The 22127-nt window shown below is 38.3% G+C and overlaps 1 protein-coding gene across 1 annotated transcript in view; it reads right to left on the bottom strand.

Annotated features, from left to right (window-relative positions):
• Positions 1-16096: 16096 nt before the first annotated feature.
• The window catches only part of LOC311081323 (junctional adhesion molecule-like), a gene marked incomplete at its 3' end in the record, with an annotated part of 93297 nt that continues 87266 nt past the window's right edge, over positions 16097-22127 (bottom strand). The window contains 4 exon segments of the mRNA XM_084111836.1: positions 16097-16158; positions 16206-16298; positions 16403-16498; positions 16604-16708. Of these exon segments, the coding sequence (XP_083967962.1) occupies positions 16097-16158; positions 16206-16298; positions 16403-16498; positions 16604-16708 (356 nt within the window).

The raw sequence follows: 22127 nt of genomic DNA, 5'->3' as shown, positions 1-22127 counted from the left end.
AGTGACATAGAGCAATATTGCACATAACAAAATAAATGAACAAATACCTGTAAATTAACAATTATCTTTGACAGCCCTACAGCAGCCTTTCAGTGAACACATGGCCCTCCAGCACTGTTGTAACACTGGTGAAGACTTTCAGTACTTCAGTGTGTAACACTCTTGTTCACTGTATTTGTTACTAATTTTCTGTCCAAAACGTTTTTTAATATACCACATGCACATGCACAGTGAGGTTAGGGTTATGAGGTTAACTGATGCGAGCACATTTTTAGATCACAATTATTTTATTAGTTGAGTCTGACTCCTTTAAATAAGTTTTTAAAAGATACTTACAGAAAGTATGTACTTGGAAAACCAGCCAATATAAGACATAAAAACATTCAGAGGAGAAGACAATGACTCTCATATCCTTCAGGACACGCTCTCCATGTCCTAAGAATTAAAATGGAAGAATTACACTAAGGAAATTGAAAGAAAGGTAGTTGTAGTATTCAGCAATTATGTAATCAATTAAAAATATAAGATAAAATGGTATGATGTTCAAAGGTATACATATAAACAACACTGCTCAGAGCACATATGGTCCAGCTCTACAGAGTGTTAAAGTAACACCGAAACAGTGTTGAGTGTGGAGAGATGAGAGAGAGAGAATGCACAGCTGGTATCGCAAATCTGTTCTGCGGGAAATTAGTATTGGAAGCATTTCAGAAAAATTTCAATATCGAAATGTATCAAAAAATCAATATTTTTGATATTTGACAAAAATGCATATATTATATAAATTTTAACCCGCTACGGTGGCTAGTAGGACTGACTGCGTCGCACACCATTGCTGAAATCCGTTAATAGTGTTAATGTCAAGCCCTGCATACAAACATAAACGGACATATGGACACATTACATGTTGATATTAACTTACGTGCTTTCAGGATCAATTCAGCTGCCAGTGTAACAGAGTTCAACAAAACAAGACCAACTGCTCCGAACATGTACATGATTTCATTACAGAGAGGCACTATAGCAAACACACAGAACTTTAATTCACTTCACAAATATCAAAACAATGTCAATTTGAATATTTAGTTATTATTATACTTAAAGAGGCTATATGAAAGAAATTTCATGTATTAATTTTTTATTTTTTATTTTTTTCGAAACTTATAAAACGAGACATTCCCTGTCTTCCTATACAAACCACTTTGACATGATTTCATACGTCTACAGGAGTTCTAATTCAGAATTAACAAAGGTTTAAATATCTATGATTTATTGGGGGATTTTTTTTTGGTTACAATTATGATGATGAGTGTTTGCTTTAGTTTGGCTCTTGACCCTCGACTCTTTAACAATTAATTGCTGCTGCTGTAACTGTGGATAAAACACATTTGTTATGGCAAGATAAAATATGATCAGGTGGTGATGAATTTGTACTGATCGAAGTTGGGGAAAGTTACTTTTAAAAGTGTTACAATTTTGTGGGACTTCCTAAAATTCCTAATTGCGTGACTTAGTTTTTTTTTTTTTTTTTTTTATGGAAAGTAATGTGGTACATTCCTTTTGTGTTACTTGTTCACACCTGGGCTGGGCTTGCTTGTTTGTTTTTTAATAAAAACAGAAACATTTCTATTTTTGGCAAATGTAAAGGCCCTTTATCAGAGGCTGATTCATATTCTGGGGCAACCCATTCACTTGTGCTTGCAGAAGTGTTACTTTTGACAGATCAAACCTTGTGTGGGGTGAGTGTTTTTGTGCAAGGTAATGAGATGGGATTTGTGCCAATACCTTTGCACACTGTATAAAGTCAGACTTAGTCACTGGTTTCTTGAGCATAAAGTTACTGTGATCACTGCCTTTCCTGCTACTACAAAATGGTCAGGTATTATAGAGGTTTCTGCAAGTACTTATCCACTGTTGTCACCCAACTTACCAATCTACTGAGCCTTTCTAAAAACTTTGAGTGGAATCCTGAGTGTCAGCAGGCATTTGTTTACGTGAAAGCTTTACTGTGTTCTGCCCCTGTTCGTGCTGCTCCTAATTTTGAGGTACCATTCAAGATTGAGGTAAATGCAAGCGACTTTTGGTGCAGGCACGGTGATTGCTTATACAGTGTTCATGAGAATGCCGAAAGAGCTATTCTAGGTTTGTTTTTTTGCTTTCTTAACTGTTGCTTTGTCATAGCTGTCATTGTTGAGTTTATTTTGTTCACACAGCACATTACATAATCTAAACTTCGCTCTCAGCAGCTTGGATGGCGCACGTCTAGATGTTCATTAATAGTATATCGCTTGTGCACAAGTGCGAGCATGAGCAATATGTTGTTGGCTGTATTTCAATTAACGACCACCGGTGTCACTAATAACAATGGTTTCTGAATTCTACATATAGCCCCTTAAAAGTAAATATACACAATACTGCTTTTGCTCTATTGCAATGGCATTATTATTTTTTTAAATATTGGGTCCTGAACATTTTAGATTTAGAATAGAATAGGTTAAAGGGATAGTTCACTTTGAAATTAAATTTTGGTATGTTTTAGCTTACCTCAAGGGCATCCAAGATGTAGGTGTCTTTGTTTCCGCAGTAGTTTCAATTTTGATATTTTTAGGTCAAACCGTTCTTGTCTGTCAGTCATTTAATGCAGGTCTGTGGTCACTGTCTCAAAGAGCATGCACAGAGTCCAAATTAAAACAATTCCCCGTAGTCCAAATTAAACAATTCCCCATCGTCAGATCACATTGATGGCCTAAGACACGAAACGAGCGGTTTGTGTGAGAAAACGAACAGTATTTATATCGTTTTTACCTCTTATACACAGCCACGTCCAAGTGATCTGAGGGCGCGCGCGCATCCTGGTGTGTGACGTGTACGCAGACTGGTGCATAGATATATACTACTAGAAGTCGCCTTAAAGACATTCGTTCCAATGAACTGCCGTAGACAAGGCGACATCTAGTGTATATATCTATGCACCAGTCTGCGTACACGTCAGATCAGATCACTTGGACGTGGCTGTGTATAAGAGGTAAAAACGATATAAATACTGTTCGTTTTCTCACACAAACCGCTCGTTTCGTGTCTTAGGCCATCAATGTGTACTTACGATGGGGAATTGTTTAATTTGGACTACGGGGAATTGTTTTAATTTGGACTCTGTGCATGCTCTTTGAGACAGTGACCACAGACCTGCATTAAATGACTGACAGACAAGAACGGTTTGACCTAAAAATATCAAAATTGAAACTACTGCGGAAAAAAAGACACCTACATCTTGGACGCCCTTGAGGTAAGCTAAAACATACCAAAATTTAATTTCAAAGTGAACTATCCCTTTAAGAATTACTGAAAAGGTTAAGTAAGTAATTACATGCATTTGATTCTTTTTCCCTTGTCTCAGTCTGCTGTTGCACTCCTGAGCATTCTGCCTCTGTGTTAAAACAAAATGTTGATCTGATTTAAAAAGTCAAAATAAAAGAGCAGACAATAGTGATTATATCCCAGACTTGGAGCACACATCTGTTCTAGTAATAGCAACTTACAGTAAAAACACATTCATTTAAATTAATTTATTAAGATTTAATGAAAGCAGTAAGTTAGACCATTCTGAACCTATATGTAAAATGTCAGTGCTAAATGCTAAAAAAAGTTAATTATTGCAAAGAAACGACTGCTGTATTTACCATAAAAAGAAAATAATTATTAACTAATTAAATTTGTATATATATAATGGCAAATCACATGCTGAAATTCAGTACAGTAGCACTCTTGCTTGTGTGAATAAAGTCTAAAAGTATATCTGCTTTAAATAATGTATTTTTTTAGTTTTTCTTGAAAATTTTAACTTGATTATTTAATTTTTCTTAAAAACAACACTGTATTAATGCAATTTATATAGATAAATTGTAAGATGTATCAGTTATATAATTTGTGCTTTTTACCATGTATACTCTTTTATAATGATATTGTGGGGTAATAGAAGGGATTTAGTCTTATAAGTCAGTGATTAATAATACCATAATCTCGGTCTTCAAAGGCCACCATAATCCTTAGAACTTCAAGAAAAACAAAGACACAGATCCATTCCAAGTAATCTGTTGATAAAAAAAAAAACAGAGATAAGAACTTATGTCACAACATATTTTACAAAACGCAATTTTAAATTTATACCAAAAGTATTTCAGATGGTTATAATGTGGGCTAGTTGCATCACAAGCTAATACATGTAAAATACAATGATCACAAAATCACAGATTTACAGGCCGTATGATCAATTGGCTTGGTAGCAGAAGCTAAGCAGAAAATACAACAAATAGACAGTTACAAAATAATCTATTATTTACAGGAATATTAACTTAAACTTAAATAAGACAAATCTGTATACATGTATACTGTAAAATGTAATAAGTTGACTTAACTTAGTAAAACTTAGTTAAGTTCCTAGTTCAGTCAAGCAGAATGTATTTATTTGTATTTATTAAACTGCAATTACTTTATGATCTTCAGTTGAATTAATCTAAAGCGATGTTTTAACTAATCTTGTCTATCTTGTCTATCTAATCTCTCTAATCTAATCTAATCTAATCTTAAATTAACACTGTGCACTGTTTTGGCCGTGGTTTGGCCTTCTGAGACAAATTTAGCAAATCCTAAAAGATTCCTCTGATCCTTGGCTAAAATAATAAGACTTGGTTTAAGTCTTTGATTGTTAGTTTGACATGTTCACCAACAGACGATTAATGACCGTTGTGGTAAAAAAAAATTAACTCAGATGAAATTCTGCACTCCTGCAGTGTGACTTCTCCTACGACCACAGTCAAATTGTCTTCATTTTTCAAGACATTTTTTTTTAACACTATAGATTTCATTGTAGCCACTATTTCAATTGTGCGTGCCATGCAGCTCACTGTCACCAAATGTGTCATTGATTGATGATGTAAAACTCCGGACAAGTTTTCTTGCATGCGTCCCGTTTTTAACGCGTTTTGACTGCCGCACAGTCTGACATTAATGACAACTAAGATCTTAAATTGTGACATGGCTTACAGCAATGATCATGTTCAGTTCATGATCATGTACAGTCTGACAAGCAACAATCATAAAGGACTATTATAAATCGCACAGTGTGTACCCAGCTTAAAATTCTGCTTGTTAACAGCAGGTGTTCATCACTAATGCTCAATCGTCACTTACATATTCGCTTAATTATCTCATTAACTGTAACACTGTGTTACACTGCATTTACTAAAACATTATTAAATTCAAAAATTCAAAAAACATGAATGCACTGTGAAGTAAAATGAACAAACAATGAACAGCTGTATTTTTTAATGTTAACAAATACAGTAACACATGTCTTGTTCGTGGTTCATGTTATTTAATTCTTGATATAATGATTTCGTCCTCAATAAATACCCAACAGACAATCCCCAATATTCATTCATTCATTCATTCATTCGTTCATTATTTTTGCTATAACAACTGTGTTATAATGACCAGAGAAAAACTAAAGTTAAAAAGTAAAGTGCCAAGAGGCAATTTTAAGGCAGTGGGTTTACTTAGTTTTTCTAACTCAACTTATTACATTTTACAATGCATTTAATGTTAAGAACATTTACAGTAACACACCTTTCTCCCTTTCCAATATGTGTACATGAACATATATCACTAGAATGATATCCAGGAGCATTAATGTTACCATGAATAATATTATCCATCTCCTGCGGAAGACTGTGAATAAAAAAGATGACATTCATGCATTCTTTTAACTTTCACATTATACAACTGATCTCAGACCTGACACAGTTGAAATTAATACACAGCAAATTCCCAGTTTTTACATATGTGTTCACAACACAGAGTGTTAAAGTAACACTGAAGTAGTGTTGAAGTTAAAGAGATAATTATTGAATAAATTAAGTGATGACCATTAATGGTGAAACTTGGTGATAACAAGCAGAATCACTGAAGGAAAGAGAAACAACAAAAACAGAAAAAAGAGACACAACAAATACAACTCACTTCTAGCCATTACACATTATTGCACTTATTATTACCAGACTGACTTTAATTCTGTCATATATCTAAAAACATTCTTACTGAGAATTAACAGAGGTTTAGATGTAGATTTTTTTTTATTTTTTTATTTTTTTATTTTTATGTTTAATTTCAAGTCACCATTATGGAGATCAGTGTTTGCTTTAGTTGGAATCTTGACCCTTAACTTTTTAACATAAACATTTAACAAAGGAAACTATGATCAGGTGAGTATTCCAGGTACGTTTAATGGAAAGTAAGCACATAACATCAACTTTCGGTTCCAAAAACATAGGCTCTTGCTTATCTCGATTAAGCAAGGTTTGGTTTAATCAACTGAGAGTTCAGGGTATGTTTGACGGTACGAGAACCTCACTTTCTGGAATACACCCTGCTCATATTTTCTTTTTTCCATAACAAATGTGATTTTCTTTAGAGAGAGAGAGAGAAAAAAACTATTATTAAAAAGTCAAGAGCTAAAGCAAAGTCCAACTAAAGCAAACACTGATCACTATATTGGTGACTTCAAACTAAATTTTCTTTAAACCATTAACATCTAAACTTCTGTTAATGCTCAATAAGAACTTTTGTAGATATATTACAGAAATAAAGTAAAATAAAACTGTTTAATAATAAGTTAAATAATGTGTAATGTCAGTAAGTCTCTTTTTTCTGTTCTTGTTGTTTCTCTTTCCTTCAGTGATTCTGCTTAAATAGCATCAGGTGTCACCACAAATTGTCAATAGTCACTTAATTAATCACTTAATTATCTCATTAACTTCAACACTGTGTCAGTGTTATTTTAGCACTCTGTAGTGTGGACACATATGTACACTGAGGAGTGTTAATTTAACACTGGGATTTTGCGGTTTATATTTTAAATAACTGTTGAGCAAATATCATGACTGTGGATAGATCAAGGCTGGTGATCCTTAATATTGCTCTCAACAGCATATATTCTACAGCATAAAATACTAAATAATCAAATATACATTGGAAAGTAGTATGAACATGATTTAATCTGATTACACCAGAGCATATTTCAACATGCACTTACTTAAACATGGTATACTCAGAAGCAGTAGTGACTGAACCAATGCCACAGCTAGAAATGCTAAAATAAGAGAATAAGTTCTTAAACATGAATGTTGAAATCACTGAAATAATGAGGCTATTTTCCTATGGAAGAATTATCCAGCTATACTATATTCATGACAATATGTGAAGGAAGTCGTTTTTGTTATTATGGACATTTTTTTGTTATCAGTTAAATTAACTAAATAGAAAGGTATCTGTACTCAGCTGTCACTAACCGAGATTGGGCGATCCTAAAGAGAACATCAGTTGGATGAATTGTGCTACAGGCAGAAAACATAAGCGGCCCCACTTTTCTTCTATTCTTGTAAAACCTAAAAAAAAAAGCACAAATGGAGTCAGTTCTGTTAAAAAATGGGAATGGGAGCAAAATCTTTTAAAACTGCCAACAGAAAATTATTTAGAACTTTAGCACATTATTAACTATTACACATTAACAAGACTGATAACTGTATTCTGCAGCTTCTACTGTTCGGTAGAGATGTCACAAGTCTGAAGTTTGAGTCAAGTCTTAAAGTCTTTATCACTGGAGTCTGAGTCAAGTCTGGAGTCTTTAAGCTGGAGTCCGAGTCAAGTCTGAAGTCTTTAGGCTTGTTCGACTTCGTGCAACTCTGCGCAGACCGATCGGCGGCTGACTTGAAGCAGTGCATGCTGGTTAGAAATTGTGTCTGACTTGAGACAGCACCGACACCACATGACTGTGACGTATGCCATCAAAGTACCGTGAGAATGATTCGAGAGCAGTCGGAGGACTCAGCCAGTGTATCTTCTCCAGAGCGGCTGCACAAGCTCTGATGACAACACAACTGTTTCACGATTGGCCGGATCAGCTGGATGATCACGTGTGTTTTGTGTTTATTCTCACACCTTCAGTTCCACTAATGCTCACAAATCTGTTTTTTATAACAGTAAATGCACTTTTCATGTTGTCGCAATGTTATAATTTAGTCTTGTTTATCAAAACAAAACTGATTAAAAAAACATAGACCCCACTTCATTGGTATTTAAATAGTATAGGCTTATGTTGAACTTTATTCTTGTACAAACAGATGCTCTATTTAGCAGTACATAAAGTATTACATGGAAATGTATCTGAAACGTCTGTGTATTTGACAAATATTGCATTTATTTCACTTCAGCTGTGGTAAAGAATGCAAACACCACTTGAGAGGTCACTACGGGAAGCAGAAAGTGTCCGACTTCACATCTCCGTTTTCAGCTCCTCCCCGCCTGCACACGCCAACTCTCGCCGATCGGTTACATCCAGCCGCAGCCGAGTTACTGCGCCAAGTCGAAGTGCTTACAAGCACTTGCTATGGTATTCCGCCATACAATATAGTTATCCATTTTACACGCTTAGAAAAGCGCAACGTTTTGTTTTGTGTCACCGTCCTAGGTCGAGTTACACTACGCGAGTAACTGTATTTAAATAGGGAAAACGTGGAGGTGTTTGGTAGCTTCTCTGCTTGGCCCATATTGAATGAACTGGGCTAAGCTAAGTGCTAACAAAGTTTCGCCGCAAGACAGAGCGATTGAGTGCACGCACTGAGACGAGAGAGGTATGCATCAACTCGTCTTAGTTAAGGGAATAACATAGTTTAATATGAAAAAACGGTGGAGTATCCCTTTAACAGCAGGTGTTCATCACTAACGCTCATCCATGGCCAATGTCTAACACACTTTTTATCACTGGAGTCTAAGTCAAATCTGGAGTCTTTTGTCATGAGTCCATTCTCACTAATGCCTTACTAAAAAAAAAAAAAATTTCATACACAAAAAATGCTATTTTAATCCTAGTTGTATATAGACAAAGTATATGATCTTTCTATCATCCGTTTTGTTTCTAGTATCCCAGATAACAAGCAACGTTTTGTTAAATCAATGTTACATGAATGTGACATGCTTCATGCTGCAATGCAAGCTGGGAGCCTATGAGTTCTATGGTGGCTACGGTGGCTCCCAACATGCATTGCCGCACAAAGCATGTCACCATTGTTGAGATTAGTATGCTGATTCTTGATATCTGTGTAAAAAATGTATGTGAAAAAAATGACAATTTTATGATAATTCACAAAATAAATAAATGTAATTGTGGTTATAACTCTGGAGAATAATTTATTTATGTATTGCTTACTGCTCAGCTGCAAGAACTTATGGAAAACAAATCAGACAGAAACTCTTACTGTACCTCTTCTGAAGATGCGGAGACAGAGCAGAAGAACAATTCCAAAGAATATTCCATAAATTATTCCAGGTACAATACTCTTTTTCCAGCCACATTTAAAAAGAACTGCCAGAGAAATGAAGAGAGAGAAAATTGCCACAGAGGATAAATTATATACTGTGCACAGAAATTACAGATCTGAAGCTGGGGTGAACTTCACAATGTTTGTCAAACAGTCTGTTTGCTAGAAAAATAGTACAACATGATGAAGTAAAAGACAATGTAAAATAATAATTATTATTTTTATTTTAGAATGGGGAAAGTTTTTAATATATTCCATTTAATAGCATAATAGCATGCAGACTTGTCTCCATAAACAGCAAGCAAATAAACAAACAAACTGACAAACAAACACAAATAAATACATAATTGTTCTGCAAATTTTAAGACTTTAAGGCACTATCTTCTTATCAGTCATTTTGATCATTTCGGGTTGCTCACTTTTGGTTTGAAGGGCTAGATTTTAGAGAGAGGGAGGGTGGTCAGATTCAATGTGTGCCAATGTGGAAGTCAATGAAACATATATTGCACACAGTGTTTTTAATGTCAGAATAATGAACATGACCTCTGTCGTTTAAGATTTGGATTTACCCACCTGAATAAACAACAGCTGTAAGAACAGCAAATTCTCTTGTTATACTTGCCAACCTGGTCCATGTTTTAAGGTTGTCTGTGGAAAGAAAGGGTTGAATACCCCAAATTAATTTTCTGTAAATCACTAAAACATTACATTCTTTGTTAGTATTGTCCTGATTGACTAAATTATGCACTTCTCAGATGGCAGACAATGATACAGATAGATAGAAAGATATATACATTTCATAATATGAGGCTGTGCATCTCCCTGCAGATTTCATTGGCTTAGGCAAGCATTTAGGCTTGCATTTAAAAACAATATGTTAAAAAAAAAGATTTAAAACCATTTTAAACCATTCTGTCTATGTATTAAATACATATCAAATATACTTGTACTTTTATATTTACTACCATAATATTATCGAATAGAATAGGTCATGAGGTAATCTAGCGACAGGTAAGAGCGACAGCTACACACTCAGACCATGTCTCGGGCCGCCTTCGGGCCTTTCGAGCTGGGCCGCCTTCGGGCCTTTCAAGCTGGGTCTCTGTTTGTTGCCTTAAGTCTCTGGTATCCATGGTTCAGCCGCTTTGCCTGGTTGTAGCACTACACAGTGCTCCTGGCTGATCCAGAGTTTCCCCCATAACTACATACTCAGCTTCATTAGCTGGCATTGAGTGCGTTCGAGGATCTGTTCACGCCTTCTCATGCATTCTCTGCCACTACCTAGAGACAGATGTTTACAACACAGACCCTGCTTAGGGCCGCCTACGTGCCTTCCGAGTGGGGTCCCTGTCTCTAACCCGCTGCCTCACTTTGAGGACGTCTTGATACATTGAGCCCCCTGAGTTGGACCGTTGTAGCACCGAAAAGTGCTCCCAACCAACGCAGCTGGTTCGTGTGTCTTCAGACTCTGCTAAAACCATTCAGTTCGTCCAGCACCCGCCCGTGTGCAGCACGGTGAACATTGCTTCCTACTGGTGAGGGTTGCGATAGAGCCGTTCCTCCAGCCAATGTGAAAATAGGCTTCTAAGTGAGGCCTGTTTTTCATTGTACTCAAATTATAGTGAGTTAAACCATATCTGTGTGCTTGATTCAGGCCCTTTTTCTAGGCCCCCGTTCAGGTTACTACACAGTACACATTTCCAATGTCATCCCTATGAATGGCTTGCAGCGTGGGATATCAACGATATATAGCTTTAGATATCCACTGCTCCGTAAACATGGGCCATCCTGGGTCTTGCGTCTCAGTACAAGTCCTTCCCCTTCGAGTGCTACATAGCCAGTTGTGTCTTCAGGTCAGCTGGGAAAAGGAAACTCGTCTACGGACTGAGGAGCTTTTTTCCAGTATGGAGGTGAACTTGGTTTACACGTTTATCAACTGAAATGTGTCCGATTGGTGCTAGAGGTGAGAAAGGGTCCCACTGAATAAACTTCAAAGGCTCCTGAGGCATGTGTGAGACGCAACCACATATAAACGGCTTCCTCCATATGATGACCACTTCAGCACTGACTTTATGACCAAGTTCCTAGGTGGCCGTGGTAGAGCAGCACGCTCTGTCTGTAACAACACTCGGTGTGCTGCCAAACTCTCAGCAGTGTGCAGACTTTTTGCTTCTCCGGGCTAATCACCCCCTAGAACAAAGGTATATTAACACTAGCTCAGGGGCCACGTAGAATGGGCATGCAGTCAGGAGGGCTTGGGCATACCACACACTACATTGGCATTCAATTGCATCGAGTTGTTAGCAGTTTCCTTGCTTGATGTCGCTGTTCAGCAAGATGTTCACAACGCTTCCCTCGCATGTCACAACTCGCCAGCCCATCTTCTCCTGTGGGGTCAGAAGCTTCTGAGGTCGCTTCTTCCACTTTAAAAATTCCGGCCTGCTCAATTTTGCCGCCCAGGTGGCCTCACGACAGCCTGCTGCCAAGGAAAGTGGAGACTCCATCCCCCAGGCGTTCCAGCTGTCCGGATATCTTTGGGGCCGCACAGTTACATCTGTTGCAGCTGTGAATTGTTCCCTTGCTAGTTGTGTTACTCCCCTAATCTCGGAGTCACTGGGCCACAGCTGATGCCACAATCTATGCAAGTGCGTTATATCCCCAGTGAGCCCCCCTGCACATCACTGTGCTAAGTCAGATAGAGGAGCAGGTTCTTTAGTTGCCCCTTAATGGCCCAACTAGGACCTAGTTCCCTAGAAAGCCTTCCTGACTCATTCCTCTGAGACTTCTCAGGGATGGGGCACCATTGGCACCCGCATCGAATCAGAGAGATCCAGGTTCCGTGTGGTGGTTCAGCTATCTACCTCTGAAAGAGCTTAGATACTATTACTTCTGCGAGAGCCCCCTCTAAGAAAATGAGGCTTGTTTACCATCTGAAGTAGAACCTGTCCGTTGTTGGCGTTCTTCTAAGAAGGACCCCCGAGAGTGTTCGATCACTTCTGTGCTTCCCTCCTGCAGAAGATGGGTCGGAGTGTGGCTCTCTGCTCCACCCTCTAAAATTATGTTGCCCATTGAAGCACATCAGGATGCAGTTGAGATATAGGAAGTATGACTTGGTCGTCAGGTTCCTGAGCGGTGCAAGGAGATGAAATCTTTGAAAAGGAGATTGCGCCCACTCTAACCTTCTTGAGACCTTCTCCAGTGCTACTGCACTCTGAGACCTCCCCTGAGTACTCAGGTAGTTGAGTTAAAAATCTGTTTTTAAAGAAACAGTTCTCCTATTCTGATTGCTCTACCAGAAGGTGGGGGACCTGCACACATTTTCGGTCAACGAATCGTGCCTGGTTTCAGGCCAGCTAACACTCTCTATGAGCCCCCAGCCTGGATATGTGCCAAAGGTTCCTACCTCTTCCTTAAATGGGACCAGGTGGTGAGACCCAGCCTTGAATTTTCTCTGCTCCTCTGCACTACTTTCTCTGCACTGCGGTTGTAGGACAGAATGCAAAGTCTCAGGACCTCTCCAGCTCTTATCTGTTACGGAAACCAGCAGAAAGGAAGGCGATTTCCATGCAGAGGTTGGCCCACGAAGTTTAGTGTGGCCATCATCTTGGTGAAATTCCAAGGTGTACCGTGTCCACCTGGGTGAGGAGCTCCTCCATAAAGACAGTGTAGCTCCGTCCTGGGCATTGACATGAGTGTCTCGCTGACAGTCTCGCTAAGAGTTGTGGGCTGGGTGACACCAAACATTCACTAGAAATTAGCCTATGTGTCTTGGCCAGTTGCTTAGTGGGCTCCCTTCACTCGAAGACAGCTTCACCTTAGCTCACCGGTTCTTAGTGTTGGCTTGCTGCGCCATTCCCCTCCTATGGACTGGATAAGTGCGCTTTTTACTCCAGTGAGTTCCACTTCCGAACCCTGTTGAGTTCCTCCTCACCCCCTTCGGTGTTGGACGTGGCGGAGCGTCTGATACTAGTCCTATCACTTGTATGCTTGTGTAACTTGTGTTAGGTGGGGCCCATATGTTGTGATCCCTACAGCGATCCCGTATGTGTATTCTTCCACGGTGTACTCCCTGCGGCGAGCCCCTGTCTTCCTTGGCAGAGCATGCCCTGCTGTCACTGAACGGTTGTGTCTCCCCCGTTATTGGCTGGAGCCACCTCAGTGACATGCCATATGTTGTACTGCCCGCTAAGTTCGCTCAGTCCATATGTGTTTCTCCACATGTTACCTCCTTTGGGCAGGATGTGGCTTTCGCAGTGTAGACCTTCCAATGAAGGTATGCTTTCCCAGTGGTCCTGTGGAACAGCAGTGACTTCCTGGACTAAGCCCTATCTTCCACAGTGCGGAGACTTTGAGGCTTTTGTCTAGGCACTGGAAGGTGGCAGCAGTAGTGGCGTCTTATTAGGATCCCATTCAGTCGACACGTTGACTACGTCGAACATGACTGACTGAAAGAGAACATCTCGATTACATGAGGAAGGGAACTGAGACGTAGTCCCTTAGCCACTACTACTGGACCACCACTGACCAGGTTCGGCTCGGCTCCTCAGCGAAAAACAACTGATGCGTGCATCCACTTCCTCATTTATACCCACGCTGCAGGGCGTGTGATGCAATTCACGCATGCCAATGTCCATTGGCTCGTTTGTATACTACTCGAAGATAACTGGCTCCCTGGCGTGATCCCATTTAGTTGACACATCGACTAAGTCTCTGTTCCCTCCTTCAGGGAACGAGGGTTACACTAGTAACCAAGACGTTTATTATAGAACCCGAATTCCGGAAAAGTCGAGACGTTTTTTAAATTAAAATAAAATGAAAACTAAAAGACTTTCAAATCACATGAGCCAGTATTATATATCTACAACACAACATAGATAACATAACAAATGTTTAAACAGAGAAATTTAAAAATGTTATGAACAAAATGAGCTCATTTCAAATTTGATGCCTGCTCAAAAAGGTTGGGATGGGGGTATGTTTACCATGGTGTAGCATCTCCTCTTCCTTTCAAAACAGTTTGAAGATGTCTGGGCATCGAGGTTATGAGTGTCTGGTTTTGGAATTCGGTCCCATTCTTGCCTTATATAAGTTTCCAGCTGCTGAAGAGTTTGTGGTCATCTTTGACATGTTTTTCATTCAATGATGCACCAAATGTTTTCAGTAGGTGAAAGATCAGGCCAATACAGCACCCGGACTCTTCTACGACGAAGCCATGCTGTTGTAATAGCTGCAGTTTGTGGTTTTGCATTGTCCTGCTAAAATAGACAAGGCCTTCCCTGAAATAGACGTTGTCTGGAGGGGAGCATAATGTTTCTCTAAAACCTTTATACATCTTTCAGCATTCATAGAGCCTTCCAAAACATGCAAGCTGCCCATACCGTATGCCCTTATTCACCCCCATACCATCAGAGATGCTGGCTTTTGAACTGAATGCTGATAACATGCTGGAAGGTCTCAACAAGAATGTCAAATTTGGACTCTTCTGACCATAGAACACTTTTCCACTTTGAAATAGTCTATTTTAAAAGAGCCTTGGCCCACAGGACACGACTGCGCTTCTGGACCATGTTCACATATGGCTTCCTTTTTGCATGATAGAGCTTCATTTGGCATCTGCAGATGGCACGGCAGATTGCGTTTACCGACAGGGGTTTCTGGAAGTATTCCTGGGCCCATTTAGTAATGTCATTGACACAATCATGCCGATGAGAGATGCAGTGTCATCTGAGGGCCCGAAGACCACAGGCATCCAATAAAGGTCTTCAGCCTTGTCCCTTACACTCAGAGATTTCTAAAGTTTCTCTGAATCTTTTGATGATGTTATGCACTGTAGATGATGAGATCTGCAAAGCCTTTACAATTTGACGTTGAGGAACATTGTTATTAAAGTATTCCACTGTCTTTCACAGATTGGAGAGCCTCTGCCCATCTTTACTTCTGAGAGACTCAGCCTCTCTAAGACATCCCTTTTATAGCTAATAATGTTACAGACCTGATATCAATTAACTTAATTAGTTGCTAGATGTTCTCCCAGCTGAATCTTTTCAAAAGTTCTTGCTTTTTCAGCCATTTATTGCCCCCGTGCCAACTTTTTTTAGACCTGTAGCAGGCATCAAATTTTTAGTGAGCTCATTTTTTTTTACATCAGTTTTACAGTGTATAGGTATACACACTACATGAAAGGTAATATGTGAAAAAGCATAGGGGCACTTTAAGATTTACTATTTTCTAGTGGACTCAAATGAAATATAATCACAGCAATAATATGCTCACATTATAAATATTAGTTTCTAAACTTAAATGGCAGATGACCAATTTAAGGCTGTTTGGTTTCTGCAAATGAAATTAGTTGACTCGAGTTTTAATTTAATGCATGTTTTTTTTTTTTTTTTTACAATAACATAATGTAAAGTAGATTACGGTAAAGAACTGTAAAATTAACAGTAAATTACTGACAACTTTTTGTCAGAGAAGACAGGACCTTTTTTTTTTTTTTTTTTGCACTGCAGTACTTAGATTAAGCCAGGATTAGACCTTAGTTCAATTAGGACATTTAAGTAGTTTTTATAGTTTGGGACTAGGCTTAAGACTTGTCTGTGAAACCAGCCCAGATAGCAACATTGTTTCGGCCCAGATCCGGCCCACATCTGGCACATGTGGAATGATGATCTGGCAAACAGGAGCGGTCAGCCCAAGTGCCATCATTTCACGCAGTATGTGGGTCAGATCATCATTCCACCTGTGCCAGATGTGGACCGGATCTGGGCAGAAACAATGTTGCTATCTGGGAGGGGTGAGAATGCAAATCTTTAAAAGCTAAAACATATCTACCTTGCAGATAATGTAAATAGGGCAAAGCCCAAATAAACATAACAGGTCTCAGAATATAAAGAGCACAGCAAGTGATGGTCTCATTAAGGTTTCCTGAAACAAAATATTAAATGATGGGCATTAGATCATATGACATAAAACTGTGTTAAAGTGTTTTAGATTTCCATCATGAGTGAATACACAAACACTTTACTGACCTTCAGTGAGACCCCAGAAAATGAAGGCAAAGAACATACAGATGTTTGGATAAAAGGCAAGAGAAATCTGAACATTCCAGATGGTGCTGCTGGTGACTGGAGGGAAGATGCAGAATAATCACCAGTAAATGAGTAAGACACTTACAGCAATAAATACACAGTTATTTACAAGAAATAATATTATTTTCCTTCCATACACACCTGTGTTTTTTGATCTGCAATAGACCAGGCAGCTGAAAAGAAGAACAGCTCCAGATCCAGCAGCAATACAGAGAATCAATACAATTATGTGCAAAATAGAGAAACCTGAGAAATACAAACATCTACATTACATGCTGGACTGAATCAACTTATTATAGGCTACATCCATTGTTTCTCACAGAAAAATAATTAGAAAGAATTTGTAATTAAGGCCATTCATTCGTTAAAGGGGTCAAATAATGCCATTTTTGTACAAGCTAATATGATTCTTTAGGGTCTAAATTAAAAGTTTGTAATATACTTTAATTAAAAATTCTCATTAGAATTGTAAGAAAATACTAATTTTACCTGGTCAAAAACAGCTCTGTTTTCAGCACGCCGTTTCAGTGCATGTGTCTTTAAATGATAATGAGCTTTGCTCACCACGCCCCTCTATTCTGTGCGTACACCGTTTGTAACACAATAACCATAACGCGTTGTTCATTATAAACGTGGGATTATGAATTATATTGAGAACGTCATACATAGAAAACATGCCGTAATGTACCCTGAGTGTAAAAATAGCTGCATTCATCGTGAAGCATGCCAGCAAGCGATTTGCAAAGATTAATATAGGCCTAAAGGTTAAAAAAAACGTTACACTCACTTCAGTTCTTCTGTAGGTTCAGCAGGAACACGAATAGTTGGTACAGACAATACAGGAGCAGCTTCTTAGCAAAACCAGCTTTATACTGACCTCGTTTGTAAAGCAGTCTGGAGTCTGGTGAAATGATTCATGCACATGAAAGCATTGACGTTGATCGTGGGGAATATTCCATTCGAAAACAAACTCAGCCACTGCGTCTTCAGCTATACGGTTTTAGGAACATCAACATGACTGCAGTGTTCCTTATTGCACCCAAAAACAGAACACCACAATCGCTTAGACGCCATTCTGCAGTGCTCCAGCTATCACAACAATGACGCGCCGGTCCACGTGGGCTATGATTGACAGCTCGCTCACGAGCGAGGGCGGGGCTGTGATGAAACGCTAACTGTCAATCAACAATCGTGGGAGGGGCGTCGATTTTGTGACGTCAAAAATTCGAACAGCTTGATTTGAGATGGGGAAAACATATAAGAAGATAAAAAAAAAACACTTGATGGATTTCTATCATTTTATGATGGTTGTGTACAGGCACTGCCAACACACATTTCAGTACAATCAACTTGTAAAAGTGCATGTACCATTATGACCCCTTTAAAGGAATTCCTGGTCTTACACATTATTCACTGTAAAACTCAACAAGTCAAGCTAACTCATTTCATTTAAGGAAAAATATTACCTCAATTCTATCAAGTAAAAATCAAATAAAACATGTTATAAGTACTCTGAGTAAAACCAATTAAAATTAAAAATTTTAGATGAACCCAGAGCTTGCAGTTACTAGCTACCAATAGCACACACACAAAGTCAAACCCAATAAGATAAGCTAGCTCTGTCAGGGTTCTGCCCTCACAGCCTTGTCTGTTTTGTCTTTGTTTCATGTTTCTATGTTTGTCTTGTGTTTGAGCACATGGCTCTGTCTTTGTTTGTGTTTGCCATGTGCTCTTCTTGTTCTGCCTCCTTGTTTCCTGTTACACGCCCCCTTGTTTAGTCCATATCTTGTCCTCCTTTCACTAATTGTGCTCACCTGATCCTCATGTGCTCTGGTCCTTTTATATTGTGTCTCTTTCCCTCATGTCTTTGCTGATTTGTTTTGTGTATTGTCTGTGTTCAACGCGTGTATGCGGTTATCACAGAAATTGTCAGTCAGTCAGTCAGTCAGTCAGTGCTACTGTAGATTTAGTTTTCCTTGTTTGATTATCTATGTTTTGGTAAACCCTAGTCTCTTTGTCACTGTGTTTTTAGTCTAATTCCAATCTTTATTTACTCCCAGTTCTCTCAAGCCTTGTTTTTACTTCTCTTTATTTTTTTGTGAAGTAATCTTTTATTTATTTTTCTCTAGTTCTCTGCAAGGTTGCAGTCTTGTTTAATTTATTTTTGTTTGTAAGTACCAGTTACTTATTTTGAGAAATTATTTATTTTATTTAACTTATTTTTTCCTTTGCTACCTCCAGTTATTATTTAGTCTATTTTGTTTTTCTAGTCAAAGTTGTCAATTTTTTTCTTCTTTTTTTTGTTCTTTCTGTTATCTCTTGTTGTGTGTTCGTCTTGTATTGGTTCCTGTACGGTGGCCGAGAGAGCTCAACGCGCTGCAACTGAAGAAAACACATGCAAATAGAAAAAACACCCGCAAATTAAGAAAACATCTTCATCAGTTTCAGAACACATGTGTGCTCCAAATACTCACAATACAACCAAACACAGAAACGCGCTGCAAAAGTTCACAACCAAATACAGAAACGCGCTGCAAAAGTTCACAACACAAACAAATACAGAAACGCGCTGCAAATAGGACAGAACACAACGGAAATGTTTCCGGGGAACCCAATAAGTGACGGACGGACGGCTGGGACGTGCTTATTGCTCGTGAGCTTTACCTATGCCCTACTCTCTTAAAAGGGCAGACGGCAGAGCCCTTGAATTGGGCACTTTGGAGGGAGCGGGGCACTTGTGTGCCATTATGTTGATGAAGGGAGCAACGAAAGACAACGTAATTTCCTCATTATTTTCACCTGGGATGTTCCCATGACAACGCAGCGCGTGTCCATCAGCTGAATAGCTGTTCTTACCAGAAATATAGTATTATTGCTGTTAACATAACTGTTGCAAATAAATATACATTTTATACAACAAAGTTTTTAAAATATGCGTTATATCTGTGTGTGAGTGTCTCAACTTTAAAACTTGCCGTCTCATATTTGGACCCTAGCTGCATTCTAACATTTCTTATGAAACTTATTTTAACATAACATGACAAAATGTGTACAATGTAACTGATGTATAGATTAATGTCTTTCCCTCATGTTCTTTTTCTCTATCTTTTTTTATTTATTTATTTATTTTAGTCTTCAGCTCATTGTTCTTTTTAGTATTCTTATGACATTGAACATATTGTAAATACATTTTGTAAATTGTATACAAAGTTGTATGTCATAAACGTGTCATCTCTGTATGTTTTGCAAAAAAATTAAATAATAATAAAAGTAGACAGCTGTAAGCATAGATATCATATATAAACGCCTTTATATATGATATCTATGGTAAGCACGTCCTAGCCGGGTCCGTCACTTATTGGGTTCCCCGGAAACATTTCCGTTGTGTTCTGTTCTATTTGCAGTGCGTTTCTGTATTTGGTTGTGTTGTGAGTATTTGGAGCACACATGTGTTGTGAAACAGATGAAGATGTTTTCTTAATTTGCAGGTGTTTTTCTATTTGCATGTGTTTTCTTCAGTTGCAGCGCGTTGAGCTCTCTCGGCCACCGTATTCCTGCCCTGCCCTGCATCCTGTTCTTCCTTGGTCATCGAGACTCCTGTTCTGGCAAGCCACTCTAGTGCCTAGTGCTGTTTCATCTCACCTATGCCAAGCCTCTGGTTCTTTGAGCTGCTGTCAAGTTTCCACTGTTGCCAAAAAGTCTGGAGTTGTCTTATTCCTGACAAGCCTGTTCTCCAGTTGTGCCCTTGACCTACCTGTTCTCCAATGCGTGTGCCCTGCCCTATTGTTTGGACTGTTCCTGCCTGTATTTTGTCTTTGTCAATAAATATCACTCCCCGTTCATTCAGCGCCTGGGTCCTCCCTTCTCTGAATCTTGAAAAGCTCTTTAGATTTGAAGAAACCAATTCCTTTAATTAATTTAAGGTGCTGTTTACACGACACCGTTTTCAACTAAAAACTGAGGACTTTTTATGCATTTTGGAAATTCATTTACACGACGACAGCATTTTGGGTGCCTGAAAACTAAAACTTTTGAAAATTCGTTTCAAAGTTCAAGTTTTTAAAAACTGCGAAAATGACGACATAATGCACATGTATAAAGTGTTCAGTTTAGAGTTTTTCATTGCCATCTAATGTCCTGTCAGCATAATACAGTGTTTTTAGTTGTTTTAGATAATCCGTGTGAATGGGGATTGTATGCGGAAAACTTAAAGGAAAAACGTCTCCGTTTTAAGCATGTTGTTGTGAAAACGTACCCTAATACTCTGGCTGGAAATCTGTCGTAGTTGTGTTTCTCTTTCCTTCAGTGATTTTGCTTCTTAACAGCAGGTTTTCATCACTAACGCTCAATCATCATCACTTAATTAATCATTTAATTATGCAATTATAATAGTATATATTATATAAATTTGTTATAACTCATTTAGTTTGAATTCTGTTTCAGCTATTGAGTTCACATGACGCTCAGTAATATTTGAGTGCAATGAACTAATTTTAATTCAGTACATATAACTGTTATGTTTGTCAACCTACCTAGTTGCTTCAGTTCTGCAGTTGCATTGGCTAAAACTCTTCCAGCAAACACTTGACACATGTAAACTCCTCTGTCCTCAGTTCTGACACTCTTCAGTCTGAGAGAGAAGTTTCCTTTGGGGAATTCATCAGTGAAGAACTCAACTCTGTCTCTGTATCGCTCATCTGATGAATCTAGTAAAGTCTTGGTGTTTTGGTAGAGCAGAACCGGAATATCTTCATCTGTTTTCCTCCATGAAACCTCCTCAATGTCTTCAGGTGGGATGTGAGAGTCTACAGAGCAGTTCAGAGTGACGTCCTCACCCACATATGCAGATATCGACTGATTTGATCCTGATACTATCAAACGCTCTGAAAAAATAATTAAATAAATAATGGTAAATTCAAATTCAAGCATGTTGTTTTCCTGTTTTGGGCTCTAAATGAGGGTGCGTTTCAAGGGGTTAAATCAGGGCTCTAAACCGGTTCAAGGAACGAAAACAAAACTGGAAAAGAATGAAAATTTAACAGGAACATAAAACAAAAATGAAATCAAGTTTAAGTGTTCTGAACAGAAATAATAATAAAGTTATTTTATCATTTTGTTTAATATTATAATTTGGAAGTCAACCAATCATGAATTCAAATGGTACAGCCTATGTGGCATACTTCCATACTCCCTACTTCCATATATTTTTTTCATACTATGGAAATCAATGGGGCGCATCAACTGTTTGGTTACCCATGTTCTTCAAAAAATCTTCTTTTGTGTTCAGCAGAAGATAGAAATTCATACTGGATTCAAAACAACTTGAGGGTGAGTAAATGATGAGAGAATTTTCATTTTTGGGTGAACTATCCCTTTAATTCACAATAGCATTGTGCTAGTATGGCATGTGTTTTGAACCACGAAAATTGCAGGATAGTGTCCCAGATAGTAAGCAACAATTGAAACAATATTAAATCAATGTTAATGTGTCAACATTAACCGCATTGAACCAACATGACTTTTGCACCCGCAATTAATGTTGTAAAAAAAAAATGTTGAAAATTCATTCAAATTAATGCCATTGAATCAATGTTACAATGTGATATTGGTTCAACATCATGCTTGCACTCTCAGAAAATAAAACACAAAAACTACAACTGATTTA

This window comes from Abramis brama (genome assembly GCF_963993115.1).
Source record: "Abramis brama genome assembly, chromosome: 1".
In the NCBI taxonomy this organism is placed as follows: Eukaryota; Metazoa; Chordata; class Actinopteri; order Cypriniformes; family Leuciscidae; genus Abramis; species Abramis brama.
Note: the sequence above shows the minus strand (reverse complement) of the source record. Positions and strands in the feature narration are given on the sequence as shown.